Source organism: Haliotis cracherodii, unplaced genomic scaffold, assembly GCF_022045235.1.
Source record: "Haliotis cracherodii isolate W230 unplaced genomic scaffold, xgHalCrac1.p SCAF_24, whole genome shotgun sequence".
Taxonomy (NCBI): domain Eukaryota; kingdom Metazoa; phylum Mollusca; class Gastropoda; order Lepetellida; family Haliotidae; genus Haliotis; species Haliotis cracherodii.
This window is the reverse complement of record NW_027266280.1, coordinates 2,970,928-2,990,427: the sequence shown is the minus strand read 5'-3', so window position 1 is coordinate 2,990,427 and position 19,500 is coordinate 2,970,928. Positions and strand designations below refer to the sequence as shown.

Below are 19,500 nucleotides of genomic sequence, written 5' to 3'. Positions count from 1 at the left end.
GTGTTTCAACCTTTTTCATCCCCTTGTTCCGTTTCAACGTGTGAACATTGCAGAATCTCGAGTGAGCTATTATCCCCCATCTGGACCTCATATTGCATTGAGCCGACTCTCCATCTCCTCGTCCCCAACAACAAGCTCAGGACCTGCAACTACTACTGGAAACCCTTTAGGCTGTCGTCCTGCTGGGACCCAGGTTGTTCTGAACAAACACGTAAATAAAACCAATTGGTGTGGAATTTCATTTTATTTGTTTGGGATTATACTGTTGGGCCTGATGCGGTCCTCACTGCGGTAACGCTCGACAGTCGGAACACCACAGCAAGTGGTTGTGGTATTCACATTCAAAATTTGGAGGATTCGTTTGGAAATTATCGTTTACGAAATTTGTTGAGGGTGAAAATCCATTCGTATGAGCTGATATTTCTGCAGTGTATTTTCTCCATAATACTGTGAGCACCATTGCTATTGTGAATGGATTTGTCAAAGGAGATGGTATCAATTATAAAATTAAAATTCTGAAAATAAATATTCGAAGAATAGCACTTCTGATGGTGACGATTGTCATATTTTTGGGTATTGATCTAATATAATTATTTCAGAATAAACCGCGATGCAACATTGTAGATCTAAATTTCTACGTCGGTACTGTCAGTCATAACGCTTAACAGTTGTGATTCCGATTTTTTGGAAAAAGGTCGTAAATTTATTTAAAAAACTCGCATCTGTTGCCCATAATTTAGAACGTTTGTTTTTTGGTGCTCATACGGGGCGAGAAAACACCTGACACACCAAGCTCATACGGGACTTTGCACCAAGTACCTGAGGTGAAACACATCCATGACACAGGAGCACTACATTGTGACGAGGATAAAACAGAGAACATTGAACACAAGGAGCCACCATATTGAATTGGAAACATACGAAGTCAATCACCCTGTTAAACCGTTGTTTCGTACGTTGAGTACAGCTATTTCAGCCATTGTTTCGCATGATTATATGGATACAAATGATTCCAAAGCGATTGTTGTGTGTGTTTTCTGACGATGAGGCTGGTAATGGATTTTGTAGGTTACCGTTTGAATGTAAATTATAACGGTTAGTGAAGGTCCCCTCCGAAAATAAACAGTAATTCCAGCCGAGCGATTCATAACGTTATTGTCGCGTTGAGGCAGATGAATAAAGACCTCTTTAATTTAATATGCAAGACTGCTTAGAGTTGATGTGATTTCCTCCCCTTGCAACGGCCCCTACACAAGTACGCCAGGTAAACATCGCACACAATTACGATATGTTTGGTATTTGAGCGAATATCAAATCTCAGCCCGCATCGAACAACAGAGGAAGAATTAAAAGCTCTCAGTTGCCGCCGAGGTATTAAATCGCTAACGGATTATCCATTAAAATTTCATTCCTCGTCGCGGGAAGCAAGTTTACCTTTGTAATAGCGCTCCCCTTGAGACCTGACGGCTTTGGAATCTCGTGCGTGTATGCGTCACGTGACTGTCCTCAGAGACCTTCCATTTTATTTCAAAACCTAAAGCATGTTTACTCAGAAAATGGAGCCGAGACTAACTTAGTTTAGGTTTCAAAGCCAAATTGTTCCAACCATTCTGCAAACCTTTCTATGGGGCATTTATGGCGGTAGATTGACATAGCTCTTACCCATTTGTTTCAAACGAATACGGGATAGAAAAGGACGGAGGGCATGGCGGACGCGCAAGGACATTGTCGCGAGCTTCAAACGTTTAGTCGCGAAGAAGGGAGATAATTGAAGTCAAATGAGATAAAACATTGTACATGTACTGGCTTTGTGCTTTCAACTGCAGTCAACATGGGGCTTAACTGGATGAGTAGTTACGTGGTCTGCGTAGACAGTTCGTACGCAGTACCGGGTACGTGTACCCTTTCACCCCGGCCGTTATTCGAGCCACGCGCTTGGGTAAACAGTTTTAGGACTGTGTTAAGCTTAAACGAGCGACTGCAGTTTTCCAGCATAAATTAGGGACTTCTTTACATCTAGGTTACAGCTAAGGGTCGTAGGGTCTTACGAAGTTCATCTTAAATATACCTCCTACACGGTGGCAGATGATGGCAGACATTGAACAAAATACACACAGACAGAGGACAGACATTATGCTTGTCACGAAAAATGACGAATTATGTACAAATTTAAATTATGCTTCAATATTATGTAAAATCAACATCTGTTTTACCAAATGTACATTTAGTCCGGATATCTCGAAGGTCGAGCTACACTGTGTCCATGGCACATTAGGGGAAGCCTGCCCTCGAGATGCATCGATCCTTAATACACACGAGACATGTTGTTTGAGTGAAACGTAGCGCTTCCGCACACGCGTCGCTGTCCAGTCGTTTTTCCCAGAATTCAGTGTACAGGAAGTTGCGTCATCCAATTGCCCGAATGTGGACAGCCATTAATCACAATTCAGCACACATTTCCAAGCCTTGTCTACACGTGCCACAGTCATCTCGGACACTCTCTAGTAGTTCTGTACCGTCCCAGTACTTTAAGGTTTGACCCGTGATGTGTTTGCGCATCTTCACTGCGCACGGCAAATTCACTGTCACCATGCTTCAGACATTTCCGGGTGATGGTGACTGAGAGACTGGGAAAGAGACTGGCTGAAAGGAGTCCCAGGAATTGAGCGCGGAATAAACGAACCGTCATGTCCGTGAAGCGGCATTGGCTCGGGTGTGGATGCTGGCGGAAGGATATCTCCAGGTAGAAACTGACCCTCCTGTCCCAACACTGAAAATAAATAACATCTTTGTTAAAACATATTCACATATTTCTTGTGAAAAAAACAAAAACAATGTACAGCATCTCATCTTAAATCGGACATAAAAATAAGGAAAGACATATTTCGTATAATGAACAAATATTTCCTACTGGCTTCAAAGCATCATATTCCAAATTTGGTAACGCCTAATTTGAGATATGCATCAGCAGATAAGCCTGGTCATAAACGTCTCTTCACCACTATCATGGCTTGACAATTATTTGCGGTGATACGATGAGTATGTATCGTTATCGGCGACGTGTTTCACGACACCCAAACACAAACGTGGCATCCAAACAAACATCCACAGATTTATGGTAGATTCCTAAAAGAACTAGACCCGTGAAGATCCGGGTTTGACTAGGTCTTCAGCAAACCAAGCTTGCCGTAAAATGCGACTAACGGGATCGGGTGGTCAGGCTCGCTGACTTGGTTGACGTCATCGTATCTCAATTGCATGGATCGATGTTCATGATGTCAATCACTGGATTGTCTGGTCCAAACTCGATTATTTACAGACCGCCTGCAAATTTGCTGAGTGCGGCGTTAAACACCAAACAAACAAACCTAAACAAGTAAGGACATGTCCAGTAATTCAAGTGTTTTAACGTCTGATCATATCAAGAGGAAAACACAGAGGAAATGTACGACAGAGCCATTAAAGGAACCTATTAAGTTTTGTTTGGGTCGTTTGTTTATCATCATTTCACTTCAAAAATCTTAGAGCTGTCAACACCCATTGAAGGGACATGGGCAAAATGCTAGTATTTTCCTGAAGATAAATTCCGGTGACAGTTTGGGCGTCATATAAACCATGAGCTAGAGATTGCTGGGAGTTTACAATCCTAAAGCACTTTGGGAACGCTGCGTAGACAGTTGAAACAACCAACGAAGTGGTCGTTTTTTGTACCAACGGAATGCAGTGGTGACTTGTAGCGATAAGATCTTTCCTAGCGTCTTCGAAACCTCCTCTGCTGCACGCTGTGGCCATATGCGTCTAATTAGGCAACGATAAACCGTTCTGGAGAAATCAAAGGGTCGTGATTTAGTCAAAGAAAGGCCAAGTCACAACAAATCTAGTACCGCTTTGTTGAATATTTCGCTGCTCGGTGCATGGAGAAGGTATATCTAACACATGCCTTGCGATTCTAGGTTGTCAGAACTCAAAAACGGTCTGGGGAGAGGGTCATAAAAATCGTTTATGGCATGGAATGCACGGATTTGGATAAAGATGCGGGTAAAGTATTGAGAACTTCCGCGCACGCTGCCTTCAAGGCACACGCACGGGCTCAAACGGACATTTATCAAGTTTAAAGCCGGTATCTAGATGCATGGCGTGAAGAACACGAACATTGGTGAAAAGTTTGGCTGATTCTCATGTTAAACATTCTTTTTCTGGCATTTTATGGACCTTCCGAGACACAGGAGACAAACAATGGCCCCCTTCAAACTTGCTGGAACCAGAACCTCTCTGCCTCTTTTGACATAAATGGCCAGTGTATGGCCATAAAACTCAGCCACTGGGTTTCAAACGAGATGGAACGATATGAAGGAAGCTAAAAGAACAGGAGGGGCGATTTAGGTAATCGTGAAGCCGAATGAAGGCAAGAAAAATACCTCATCTCAAGACCGGGGGATTTAAGGTTCCCGGAAAGGCACTTTTGGTCATATCTATCGGCATACGCTGGGTCTTAGATACAATTGGAAATGGTAAAATGTTCCTTTTGCAAAATGAAAATGAGCGGTCCCCCGAAAGCCTTCGGTGTCCATGTTGGCATTTTAGTTGAATTGGTAAGCCGAGACTATTCCGAGTTTTGAGAACCTTGAATACAGATCGACTCCGCGCGATTAATATTACGCCTAATCCGTATAGCAAATGGGAGTTTCTTCAAAACTGATATTGCTTCGAGGCGTCTGTACATATGTAGAGTACAGTATTACGTTGCCCTGACTGGATGTGTGAACGAAACACCACCCATGCTGGGAATGGGGGGCGAGAGGGGGGAAAGTACGTTGATGAGTGAAACATCTCCATCTGACAATCAAACATCGTCGTGAGGAATACTTTCTGTCAGCACGGGTGGAACGAACGTGAGAAGGATGGTGAATGACAGTCGGGCATTCTCTCTGTCGATATAGGTAGGCGACCTGGCAACAGCTGTGTCTGTCGGCGTGTGTCACTGCAGTCGTCGTCATGGTTGTCGGGCAGCAGTCGGCGAAGGCGTAAAGCGGAGTGTCACGGTTTGTGTTGGTAACAGGCGTGGTGGCGGGGACGCTGTTTCGGGGAGGCTTATAGTATAGGGAGGGGGGGGGGGGGGGGGAGAGAGAGAGAGAGAGAATCTCGAGTTAACGTCAGAATGTAATCAATCCAACGTTAGGTTTGTTGAATGAAGCCCAGGATGGATACACCTTTTAAAAAGCATCAAATGTATATATTTTGGATTACACGTTTTTAGGTTTTAGCCCCATTCGGGATTCACAGAAAGGTAAATATTTCTGGATACCATAAGTAGTAGTAGTAGTAGTAGTAGTAGTAGTAGTGGTGGTAGTAGTAGTAGTAGTAGCTGTCTTGCTAGCAGAAGTACTATTAAGAAACTGTTGTTTTTTCCTCTGCGACACGTACCAATCCATATAGTGTTTTACGCCGTTCAGTGTCAGATGATCTGGATGGCAGTAGAAGTAGAGGCAGTAGTACAGGTAGTCGTTGTTGTAATAACAACAAGAGTGCTATGTAGTAGTGGCCATAGTCGATGTAGTTCTTGACACTATTTTTACACAATGGCCGAAAAGTAGCCCCCTCACATGCCAACAATTATGCATGGCAGATTGAAAGATCAGGAGTGTGAAAGGCCGGAAGTGCGTTGTGAAGTGTCCAGATAACGCCAAGCGTGACGGAACTATTTTCAAAGAAGACGTGACAAAGTTTGCACAACAAATGGCAGAGGGGCGACTATGGAGCAGACTTGACCCCATCCCGGAAGTAAGCCCGGACCTGCTATCCGTGAAGATCGATAGTCAAACACGTGCTCGGAGTGAACAAAGACGGAGATAGCAACCATTTGAAGCTAAAATGTCGCTGGCAGCCGCCAAGTGCGAGAAATTATTCTCCCTCACGGCCCAGCAAAGCCGGAGTGTTTGGAGTGTTAATTAGGCAGTTGAGAATACTTTTCGAATTACCATATGTCTATTTGACTATGGACAGCGTATGTGCCAGAACATGGCCGTCCTCATCTACAAAACAGCATTTCCGATATGTTGAGAAAAATACCACACGACGACCACGACGGGGATGTAGTTCCTGCGTTGTGACAAATCTAAATCTTCCGTTGTTGGGGCGAGGCAATATTAGCGATGACGTCATTATTCCTGTTTGATGGGCAATGTCTTGTTCGTAGGGTTGTAAGCACAAGGTGTCAGTGTTAATATGCATTATCTGTCAAATTATTTGCCTTATGCACCAGCATGCACGACCACGTGCATAGATTGATACCAGAACGTGTTCTTGCCCTCGATGTGTAATAATTATATTTTATACTGTGATTTTTTCGAAGCAATTGAGATCACTTAAATTGAAACACATTTTTATCATCGCTCGTGGATAAAATACTCCCTATTTAAAGTTTAGATTTAAAAATGATCTGACGGCTTGTTTAATTTTAGAAATATATATTTTAAAGGATTAAACAGTTCCCTTGGCCTTGAGTTAAAACGAAACCAATCGTGTTTCTGTTTCTAATTTCATTCACACAACACGGCAGGTATATTGACGTTCCCAGATATAAGTTTGTAAAAAGGGACAGATGTTACAGAAATGATTGATTGACAGCGTGAACTTGCTGAACAACGTTGTGAATGAAGGCGAGTTTGTCCCTCGCTTCAAGAACGACCTCATCGAACTGGACTAGAAGATATATGTTTACGGGGCACTAAGCCTAGGGTTATTTATTGCATAATTTACGGTGGACACGGATCTTTTAAGAATTATCAGGAGGTCTGAACCCATGTTGGAGGTCATGGAAAGCAATCAGTTGGCCAGCGATCCCCATGGCCGAGACCTCATTCCGTTAGGTACATTCAATACATACAAACAGATGCTTCTGCAAAACACTGAGTATGGAAATATTCACACAATGTTGTTCTCTTTACGAAATTAATTGATTTCCTTCGTTGCCACCAGAGGTCGCTTCACCTACTGCGAGGAGGGCTGCCGATAGGGGGCTCTGAGCGACAGACACAAGTGTAGAACATTTGCGGAATGGAGCGGGCGCCGAAACGAATTTAAAGTCCGCATCGTGGATATATGTTTCCCCGAGCCGTGTGCGCTCTTGGCATGCACGTGCGCAAGTGTCTTACATTTACGCACCTCGTACGCACCCTTTTAAGTTGGCGAAAACACTAAAACGACATTCTGTTTTGAATTATAAGCTGATAAAATCGCACCATGCTTCGTGTTCAGGGGACCGATGGCTTTTTGAAGCGGGGTGAAGTAGGTCTAGGTTAGTGAAAGCTTCTCTTCAGCTGATCATAAGGGTTCTTAAACACGACCTCCTATGTCGTGGCATAATTGAAATGATTATGGTTCCTGCGTGTTTCGGTATGCTCATAAATCCAAAACAATGTATTTAAATAAGAAAAGATTCGCCGTTAGCTAAACTATTTTTACTTATAAATCTCCAATAGATCACGTGACTATGGTCCAAGCATGACCATGCTCATCCTTAATTAAGCATGAGTCAAGTTTTTCAAGCAGCTCTTCTGAAGAAAGTTTTCTTTCTTTTATATTTCCGGGCACATCAAGTCAACGGTCCAAAGAATTCTTTTGCATAATCTTTCGATATTAATCTTTCCTTTCCGGCTAGTGATGTCTTTATTTCATGGGTGGCAAGTACCGACCCTGAAGACAACCATTGAGTTGAGCCCTTCGACCATAATCGACAGATAATTATAAAAAGCGCCTGTCAAAACACACTCTCTATACAGCCGGTCTGGAGTCAGCTGGGTGAGGGACATAATCGATTGAGCATAATCCCCCGGGCTTTGGGAAGATAACGGGAAGGGGGAAGGGGGATACTTGGTGATAGATGATCTCCAAGACTCTACGGATAAATTTCCTATAACTCCTTGGAATGGCGGCATTTGCTCAAGCCCCGCTCTCCCTCGCGGCATATCATAACACTCGATCTATGCAATCATCCTTTGTAATTAAAGGCACGGCTCATATTTGTGAGAGAATGGCCGGTAGCACGGGGATTCGCGATATAAATCAGTGGTAGCTCGAACAGGCTACATACTCGTGCCGTTCACAAACTTCTGTGACTTCAAGACTGGAGAACTATTGAACTTGTCCTTTTTGGACTTCCTGCGCTGAAGAGTTCTACTGGGCCTAAGGCGGTCTCGTTTAGTCTATCACAAATCTCGACCAGGAAGGCCTTTCTGGGACTTCTTTTTCACAGACGTAATTAATGACCTAACGAAAAGCAGAACGCTGAGGTTCTGTTGTGAAGGACTTAATTACTATTGAATGTTGAAGAAGGAAGCAAGAGCACAAAGCTTCCATGTCACAGGGAGGAGACCGCTGTCCATATGCTCCACTAGGAGAAGATGGAGAGAGTCTACCGCCACCATGTCCTTAACATTGTAATAGTGTTTGTAAACACACCGCTAGCTTGCATAATAATTGTCAAGTACCACTGAGCTTCTTATTGGGTTGCGCAAGTTCTATTAGCATATTGATGGGTGACTAATTACTTTCTTGGTCGGCGATTCTTAACAAGTTACTATCGCAGACTTGTGTTACCAAACACACTTAATTACAACCAGCCCGCCCGGATGCTCAAAGAGTTGATATACCAGGGGTTGACAGGCCGTGGTAGTTATTGAAGCGTTATTAGTTTAAACAGAGGCAAGTCGTTGTACGGGCACAGCACTACAAGCAAGAGGTGTTTAGTTGAAGTAATCGCTATTCTCATAAGCGTGAGTGAGTGAGTTGATGTTTTACGCCGCCTTAAGCAATATTCCAGCAATATCACGGCGGAGACACGGTGCGGGGTTACAATCGTTCAAGGGAATCGAACCCGGGCTAGCGAACGATTTAATCACCAGGCTACCCGACCGTTTGCATTATCATAAAAACAGAAAAAAAACACAAGATACGAGTGGTGGGGAGCGTGCAAAACCTTGGGAGAAACGGTTCACTGTTTTCTTTTTCAAATTATCTTTAAAAAATACTTGTTCATTTCCAGCCAAACCAGCATCACGTTAACAAAGACACGATTTTGAGTAAAAGTTATCCTGAACGCCGACACAATTATGAATAACAATTCCTTATATATTCAAACATACTTTTAATTTTTGTAAGACTAATGAAGTGATGCATAATATTTTGAAATTATTGTAGAATATTGAATAATGTCAGTGCAGTTGTTTCTCGACGGGGTTTGTTCTGAAGAGAACACGGAACAGGTATGCCGGGATTATCTCCCTTGAACATACCTGGCGGGGGCATTGACGGATCTAATGTCAGGGGTGGGGTACCTTGCGAGGGGGGCAGAAAACCAATACTGCCGTCTTGACCTTGTCCTAGGAAAAACTCGTTGTAACCTTGGTAACCAGGATAGAATTCCTGTCCATTATCTGAAAATAATAAAAAGAAATTGTATTTTCCGCATATTACCGCATAGTAATGTTTCATATCAACATACACAAGTGAATGGGATATTTAGAAATCTTGCTGACTAAGCACAATATATCAAGCTGTAAATATATACGTGTAGAACGTTAACAGCCATCGACAAATCAAATATTTTATGTTTTTATATCAGAAGATTTATGATACCATATCGTGTCATATATCCAAGTTCTTGTAAATGAAGGACATATGTGATAATTTCAGTCTGTTTCTAATGGAATAAATGCAAAACACATTAGTCGAATATATCATATATCCCAGTTACAATCATAAAAAAACTCATCAAAATACACAGCATTAGCACCGAACAGCATAGGCAATATAAATACATGATCAAAAATCATAGAAATATGTTTTATGAGAGCTTATCAATTTCAATTTACAATTCAATATTAATAGATACTAGATTCGTGAAACCGTTAAAACAGTCGGGAGAACTTAGCACCAGGTCGCAAATACATTAACAATGAAATCCGATGATCCATTATGAAGCACAGTAACGATAGAGTCGCGAGATACGAGGTGAGCGGACAGTCTGTTGCAGCGTCACTTACACCTTGCCGAAGATGAAGGACACAGATGCGCGACCCGTCACTACCATCAGCAAACCATCCCGTTCATATTGAGGCTTGAAATTCAACAAGATTTAGAATGGATTTATATACGTGCTTATTGCTATTCATGTCAGTTTTATGAACAGCCACGTGGTGGTGTTAATCACACGACAGCATATAAAAGTGTATTCAGACGCATGTGCTGGTGTATGTTTAATGTATTCGTATGTAACATATATTTACCACCACCATGATTTCATGCATCATGGTGTTTAATAACTAGCTCGATGATCATACTTAGTACAATATGTGCACATTTTCATGCATTTCAATAAAATAATTAACATGTGTTTCTACATCATATTCGGTATTTGGATACGTGGGTGTCGTAACACATATTATTATCATTATTTTTATTTATTTATTTTTTATTATTTATTTTTATTATTAAAATTAAAAATTCAGCAAAGAGGGTTTGGGTGATCCTGGCACAGTCACGCTGGTTAGGCTCATCATCAGCTCAGGGCCCTTGCCCCCTCTACACGTAGCCCAGACAGCGAATGGGACTTTTCCCAGGAAGCGCTGCCTTGTCAAACCCACTCAGAACTTTTCGGAGAATGTGAAGACTCCCCAGACAACCGTGTTATTCCTGACGTTATCGGTCCGGGTGAGATTGTCCGGATTGACGAAATGTCCAGATTAACAAACGTATACTGCAATATCGTTTCATCGCTCCAGTTTTATAGAGTATAACAGTATTTCTCCATAAAGAGAAGTCCAGATTAACAGTGTCCGGATTACCGGGGTTTCAATGCACAGTGACAGTTACAGATATATACCGTTACCTTTATATCCCCATCTCTGAAGTATCAATATATTTTCAGAAACATATCATTTATAAAATTGTAATAAATCCAATACAAGTATACAAATTCCGTTGATGACAAATGCAAATATATTCGTTCATATTAATGCACACAGAAATAATTATTGTAGAGTTCACTGGCTTTGCAGTCATACCGACTCACCCGCCAACTATTAAGTGACGCACAAGCGATGGAGGGATCCAGTGCATGTTTCGTTTCATGGATTCAATTTGTTTCCTTCATGTGAACTTGTTAACTCTATTCCTGTGTGTAGTTCCGGAACTAATAATGTGTTTATATGAGTGATTTTCTATAACTATTCTCCGACATGTGTTGTCGATATACCGACATGTATTAACAAACAACTCACCGAGAGCAGTCCAGCACCCCATGGTCTGATGTGACGAATCACGCTATTATCCTTAGTTTATGTCAATACATTGTCTTTGATTCTTCATGTGCAAATTAATATTTTTATGACAGCTTGCATATGTAATTCAAAATGAAGTTTAACCATCTGTATTAGTCTCTCAAACAGACCCTGAAACAAATATATCCAATACAGCCCATGCAAGTCTATAATGTTTGGCAAGTCTAGATTACTGCAGTATCAGTATCTGAAAATGAGGAAAGTCTCTGGGCTCCTTTTTATTATATTTTATATCTATAATTCAACAACTGTTTTTTCTGTGAATTATGTTCATTTCATAGACAAGGTGTTAGTCTACCATTTGTATATGGGCTTGGCAACAAGACGTCTTTATTTACAGGTTAAAAAACAATAATCATATGTGAGATAAAATATGACATAACACCAAATTATTTTGTAACGCCACGAGCAGTGTTTTTGTACTGACTGATTTAAGGGTTACAGTGGTATATACCCGTTTAAGGGATCGAATCCTGTCCTATTTCCAATATGAATTTAAAGTATGATTAAAGGATCTTTTGTATGTAAGGGGGCAAAACCTCTGGAATCCTACAGGAACAATGTTTCAAAAGAAAAAAAATTCAATTTTCGTGTTTACTTGTTTACAGTTATGTGAGATATTATTTACATTTATTTAAATAACTGTATTGTTTAAAATGGAGATTGCAAGGGCCAGATGTGTACAAATAATTGAGTTTTGGGATGGGCGGAGGGGTGGTTTCTCTAACACATAATGTACAACAAAAAATAAAGATAGGGTTGGGTGTGTTTAGCCAAAGGGATGAGGGTGTGGTGATCTCTGTCTCGTGGAGTAAGTGTGTGGGGGTGGGGGGTGGGGGGTTTGGGGTGGTAGTATGGGTCTCATCTCTGTGTCTCGTGGGGTAGGGCGTGTACGATCACAGGGTGGATGTGTGTGTATGTGTCGGGGGGGGGGGGGGGGGTGTCTCTGTCCCGTGGGGTAGAGCGTGAACCAGGAGAGTGGCCCTGGGTGGCCTCCCTGCCTTATAGGGTGGGGTGTGAACAATCACGTGAGGGTGGTCGCCGTCTTCGGAGTGGGGATGCGGGTGGCAAGTATGACAGACTGACAAGTCTGCCTTAACGTCCAGCTGACAGTCAGACGGGTGTAAGACAAAGCTAGGAAACTGTTGAAAGCCGGAGAATGATAACCATCTCGCTGTAGCCGCGCACTCTTGTAGGTGACGTCGCGCTGCCATATCAAGGAAATCACAGCCGATTCAGCGCGATGTAGAATAATAAGCCTTTTATTGTACTAATACTTTTTTTTAGAGATGAACTGATACCAATGAAGCGTCAAATCTGAATGTTCAATTGCGACAGACCCGCGTGTCTGGGGGCTGTCTCGGGTGGCGGATCAGATGGTTGTGTTCGGTTGGATGGCTAGGTTCAACCTGTTTAATGACGAAGGCGAGCTGTGCTTTGACGAGTAAATTGCTGGCACGTAGAAAACATATGGCCTAAAACACGTTCAACCTGTCTATTTACGTTACAACAAAAATCACACTACAACACTGCAGAAAGATAATTAATGCCTAAAATGCTCTGACCTACTTAATATAATTACATCAAACTACCTCTCGCACAGCCTCACGAACGTACCAGCGATATGGGAAACATTGATTTTTGAACAGAAAAATATGTTTGACACTGAGAGCAGATTTGACACATGTTGCGGATCGATTAGTAGGTATACGATTTATGATATACAAGGCTATGTGGTACAATGCCCAAGTGATCCTATTGGGGGCGAGGTGACTTTCGCGAAGCATACAACATTCGCCTCGTTCAGTACGCTATAAACCGCCTCACAAGCCAGTCAAGTCTCGTGTAATTTATTCAAATGGGCGGAGCTACGCTGCGATAGCCGGTCCGTATCTACATTTGTATACAGCGCACTTCTATGGGGTTAGAATACTGTAGGGTTGAGGTGAGGTTACATCTCCTCGCATTACCGAGGGATGTCATTCAGTGGTTAAGAAGGAACAATTTTTCACACTTCCAGTATTGTATTATTGTAACACGACTATTTGCATATCATTTCCCCAAATATATCATTTTATAATATATAATTTTAATTATTCCCTTGTCAGGTTGGACGAGTATTAAAAAGGGAAATAGGTTTAATCATATATCGCATACTTCCCAGGGAGTTGAGCGTGAAAATCGAGAGCACACTGATCCAATGACGCATTATTATTATTATTATTATTATTATTATTATTATTATTATTATTATTATTATTATTGATTATCATTATAAATTTTTATTACTATTTTAAAATAAACTGCGTTTTATACAACGGTGTCGTGCATGTGAATGAATGAACATAGTAATCAATTCTCACCAAACAAAGCAATCGGACCGTGTACGATAGTGCGTGGATAAACTGTTTTACTAATTGTTAAACATATCGCATATGTAAGCTTGGAAAGTAACACGGAATATCGCGAGATTTCACGCGACCTTCCTCCCAGTGTTGGTGAGTTCGCCTTTCATGTGCGTTCTCTATGCCTATATCTAATCTTGGGATTGTCGTCAAAGCACAGTTTTCTATGATTTATTATCTATAATTTAGGTCTAGGTAAGCCATTTTTTTTGCCCCCTGCTGTCAGATGTGGAATCGCGGACAGATGTTCTCCTCACCGCGCAATAATACGGCGATTTGGGGGCCATTGAAAGCTACATGCGTACGTAATTCTAACCCGTATCCACATTCAGCTTGACTAGGGCGATACTATTGAATATTATCACAAACTGCTTGACAGTAATGTGTCTATCATGTTAATTCTTGACAGAAGAATTTGCTATTTTTTCTTAACAAAAATGCCCTTTTTGAAATTTATGCTACATTAGCACTTAACTCATACATAATACATAAATTCTGTCCTGCCAAATGGTCTTTAACAAGAGAAAGCTCCGAGTCTCCTTTGTAAAACGTCGCTGGAGTGTACTCAACACAAAAGAACCACGAGGAATACATCGATACGATGGAAAGTGTGAACACACTGGTACTATAACATTGAAAATTATTATAAACAAATTGTGTGATATTTCAAACATATTCTTTTTTTCGGATTAATTCATCCTATTCCCAAATCTATGATTTTTATGATTATAGTCATATTTCGTAATAATGTATCCTCTTCCCAAATCCATGTTTTATACGAAGCTACATGAAGAGTCATTTCGTCAGCTTTTCCCATCTCATTTTCACACCTCCTCGCTCGAGTGCCCTGTGGTGTTTCGATGACAAACCAAAGACCACTCTGCGGTAACTTTCATCGTTTCTCTCAGCGCCGATAAGCACTTATCATTGACGTTATCACGTGACGATGAGAGGTTTGTCAGCTAGATGAGGTTGTTGGGTTCAAAACCAACTGCAGATAACCAGGAACACGGCTACCCTGAACAGCAAGATGCCTGCCTACTGAATTCTTAGTTGGTTTGGTGCTCACAAAAAACATATACAATTATCACCATTTATCATTTATATGGCGAATGTATTTTCGTAACTCATCATGCCACAACCGTAGGAAATATGTGTATCTGCTACAACTGCCCCGAAGTCAACATATGTTAAATAGACGAGATCTATGCCAAATAATAACACGTGCTTGTTGATGAAATATATCCTGCTGTATTCGGGTATAAGCATGGAATATTATACCCTATATGTCCCCCTCTGTTAAAAAAATATATATCAAACCATATCGCCGTATGTGTGATATATGACAATTAAACCAATATGGAAACTTATACTAAAGTCTTTGAAATGAGCAATCCTACCCTTCCCTATGTCGAATTATCAGAGTCCCGTACAGACCCTGAATAGCACCACCCGAAAATTCTTCCCAAGCAAGTCTACAATTCTTTGGCAAGTCTAGATTTAAGCCTTTTTAGTCTTTGAAGTCTAGATTTTTTTCAGCTTCAGAAACTGAATGGATTCTTTTGGCTCATTTCAATATTTTCATATGGAATAATGAGCACATACACACATACCTAGCTCCATGCTGTCATGTGTACAGTCGTTGTGTTGTATTCCTAAAGCTGTTGGTCTTTGCACTGCTAGATATTCACAACGATGGGTAATTATGAGAACAGCGTTTCCCACCCGATCACTTATTTCGCACCCCGTTCTCCACTGCAACACCTGTGGCCGTCGAGCGTCGGTGGATAGCATGATCTCCAAGGTGTGACATTCCCGGCATAATTCTATTTGAACTTGTCTAAAGTTTCCCCAAGTTCCCAGTGTGAGACAGCTGATATTGTGCTTCTGGGTTTTGGCTTCGTCACGGATAGTCCTGGACATAATGGCTCGGTCCTCAGTTTCACAGGAGCCGAGACAAGTTCCCCAACACTCGGACATGAACACTCCCAGCATAACCACCTGACCGTTCTTAACACTACACTAACACTATATCATCACTGAAACCAACACTAGATCATCTTTAACACCACACTAAACGAGATCATCCTTAACACTACACTAAACTAGATTATCTTTAACACGACACTAAACTAGATTATCTTTAACACTATACTAACTAGATCATCCTTGACACTACACTAACACTATATTCTCTCTAAGACCATCTGTAACACCACACTACACTAGGTTAATTTAACACCACACTAAACTAGATCATCCTTGACACTACACTAACACTAGATCACCCTTAACACAATGACACTACGGGTTGACCTCTAAGGTGTCAGGGAACAGGGGCGAAATCGAAAGGAAAACGAAACCTGCCATACGGGGGTTATACCACCCACCCACCCTCCCAACCACCCACCCGCCCTTGGTAGGTGTACCTGAGACGCCACCCTACCCCTTTGGAAAGCCTGGGGGTAATGTCACTAGAACTACCCTAGCTCAAGAGCCCTTGCCTCTACCCCCTCCGCCCCTCCCCCTTGATACTGAAGGGGGTATTTGAGGTGGATGCATGGGTTGTAAGGTCACCAGAACCACCCTAGCACAAGTGTCCCTACCCCCCAAAGTGTGGGGTTAACGTCAGCAGATTTACCCTAGCACAAGTGTCCCTCCTTCCCAAAGTGTGGGGTTAACGTCAGCAGATTTACCCTAGCACAAGTGTCCCTCCTTCCCAAAGTGTGGGGTTAACGTCAGCAGATTTACCCTAGCACAAGTGTCCCTACTCCCCAAAGTGTGGGGTTAACGTCAGCAGATTTACCCTAGCACAAGTGTCCCTCCTTCCCAAAGTGTGGGGTTAACGTCAGCAGATTTACCCTAGCACAAGTGTCCCTCCTTCCCAAAGTGTGGGGTTAACGTCAGCAGATTTACCCTAGCACAAGTGTCCCTCCTTCCCAAAGTGTGGGGTTAACGTCAGCCGATTTACCCTAGCACAATTGTCCCTCCTTCCCAAAGTGTGGGGTTAACGTCAGCCGATTTACCCTAGCACAAGTGCCCCTCCCCTTGACACACTTAAGTGGGGTGGGGTTAATGTCGCTGGAACCACCCTAGCACAGGCGCCCTTCCCCTTGATCGGGGGGGGGGGGGGGGAGAGAAAGTATACTGACACTAGAACTACCTTGCCCATATGTCCCTCCCCTCTACAAAGTCCGGGGGTAACATCTGCAGATCTACCCTCGTCTAAATGCCCTCCCCTTTCTAATCCCAATGGGGGTGGGGTGGGGGGTGGGGAAGGGGGACCGGGGTGGGGGTGGTGGTAATGTCAGCAGATCCACCCGTCCTTCCACATTTGACTCCTAGAATCAGGGTAAAGGTTTAGTCTTTGTCTGCGGCAGTTGGAACCCCTAGGTGCCCCTAACAAGTGAGCCAGGCCCTGTGAAAGACGAGCCACTCGGAACCACATTAATCATAACCTCCCATCCGTGGACAACACGCTGCCGCTTGTCTCTTGTCGGTGCTACACAACACAATGTACAGAAACAAATCACAAATTTGGTGTCAGTGAACTGACTGCCCGCAAGTTGACACCATCTCTTAATGGATGTAGATAAATAACAGCATATCTCCGGGCCCAATATCGGAAACATATTGTGAACCTCAGCCCCGCTGAGAGTCCATTTACACAACACGGAAAACATCCTAATGAAACGATACCATGTCACATCCTAGTCTACGATGAACTCTTAATTCAATTTTATCGCATAATGGGGAATATAAGATTTCCCGAGAGAATAAAATTCAAACTTTCACAGCTACAAAATCGGACTAAATAACAGTATCCATATGTCATCCAAAATTAAACCAACACTGTTCAAAATTCAATTGTATTGATAATATTTGCTCTGGGTCAGTGTGACATTTGAACAAACGATAAAATTCCTAACAATTCTTAAATTCTATTGAGGAAAGTCATGATTTTCCTATAATACAAAGTAACAATGGCGACAATGACCCGGTGCGAAGAGTAAACATCTCCGTGATACAACGGTCCTAGGATAATATGCCACGGGCAATATTTGCCCATCCCATGCCCATGGCTATTAGATTACATAAGCAACTCCAAGTGTCACTTCTACAGGGTCTGACTCAAGAATGCTCATTCCGGAAAGCGCAGTCAATCACGAATGTGATTGGTCAGCCAGTGATCGGTGTCACGGAGTTAAGTGATTGACATTGTTTCATTGGATAACAATTAACACGTTGATCGGGTTGTACTGCAATATCATAGTTCTATTTTGAGTTTAGCGATGGTTTAAATGGGTATCAAATTATACTATAGATACTCTTAATATTTGCAAGATATATTCACACATCCCCTGCAGTTTCAGATCTTTCAAAGGATCGAAATGGCACATTTACTTTTTTTCAACCAAATGTACAGATTTCAGTGTTGTCCTGTTAAAAGGCATCTAAATGGCTTTTGTAAAAAACATCAACCCTGTTAAGCTTCGCTGACTCAATACAAGTGTTTTCTTAATGTGTATATTAAACCGGATTATGATCTCTCTAATTTTTAACACTCATAAAATATGATTTATATACAAAATAAATTTCTAAAATGACGTACCACCTACACCGGTAACAATTTAAGTTAGAAGCCAATCTCTTTCTTTACAAAACTATTTATCGCCATGACGTTAAGGAGGTGTTTTCCCATAGTCCGACTTCACTTAACACAACGTACAAAACAACCTCCATCTGCTGATGTCTGAAAAACCTGACTACCCCAACCTTGGAAATCCCACCATTGATGTTGCTAAGATTAAATGATATTCCCTACCCTGTTGCATCAAACATAATCGTTTTAAATGCAATAAAAGTATAAAAGCATATACCACAACAAGAACACGACCCAGGTGTTATATAACATTTTATCACGTCCTTACTCAGGAATCATTCGGCGAAACGGCGGCTCCTCATTCCAATAAGAATTATGCACTGAATTTGAATATAGTGGATGCATATGATGATACCCATAGAAAGTAAGACCATTCCCCTGTAATCAATGAGGTAATTTTGACAGTATTTTAAAGCTTAACGTGGCACGGTGTTTCGTTCAGTTGCCCACCCGCCAGTCGGGGGAAACGCTAACAGTAATGCCTTCATCACTGCTCGTAAATCATCACTGTCCTCATCCCACATCTTAATCCCATGATGTAAATTTAATTCCTTTTCTCCTTGGCAAATACCCGCGTAAATACCGGTGTGTTTAGAACTGGGGTGTAGAGTAGCCTATGTTCCAGGTGTCGGGCCCTGCTCGTGCCAGCCCCAAGTCGACGCCATTGCTAACCTAACAAATGGTTCACTATAGCCAACCGTCGTTCCGGAACGTTGTGATTAGAATTTTATAGCATACCTCCCCGTCCGAATGTGACGTCATACAGAGAAGGTTGCCGTTCAAGTCGTTGATGGTGGTGAAGCTAGTTCCCATCGCAGTATTGTTATTACTCCATTAAACAGGAAATAGCGAGAGCGTTCTCGAGTCTTATAGAAATTATAAGATATTTTTATCAACTCTGACTTGCACAGCTTCAAAGAGAGTTATACCGCCGGGAACAGAGCTTCAACATAGAGCCATTCATAAGTTTGTGATGGGAAAACAGGCCATCCTATGAGTCGTGGTTATAAAAACACTATCTTACAACATCGACAAACATATCAGTTCAAAGCGACAAAAGTATTGCTTTTGCTTCGGAACAATAGCTAGGGTA

General features: G+C 42.0%; 1 protein-coding gene across 2 annotated transcripts in view; it reads right to left on the bottom strand.

Annotated features, from left to right (window-relative positions):
- Positions 1–236: 236 nt before the first annotated feature.
- The window catches only part of LOC139472333 (LIM/homeobox protein Lhx5-like), a 57,483-nt gene continuing 38,219 nt past the window's right edge, over positions 237–19,500 (bottom strand). Inside the window, exons 5-6 of one of the 2 annotated variants that reach the window (XM_071254786.1) lie at positions 9,294–9,434; positions 237–2,770 (exon numbers count right to left, since the gene is read on the bottom strand). In XM_071254786.1, the coding sequence (XP_071110887.1) occupies positions 2,586–2,770; positions 9,294–9,434 (326 nt within the window). In that variant the 3' untranslated portion in view covers positions 237–2,585. The remainder of the gene's footprint in view (positions 2,771–9,293; positions 9,435–19,500) is intronic. The other variant, XM_071254788.1, reaches the window with a different exon arrangement.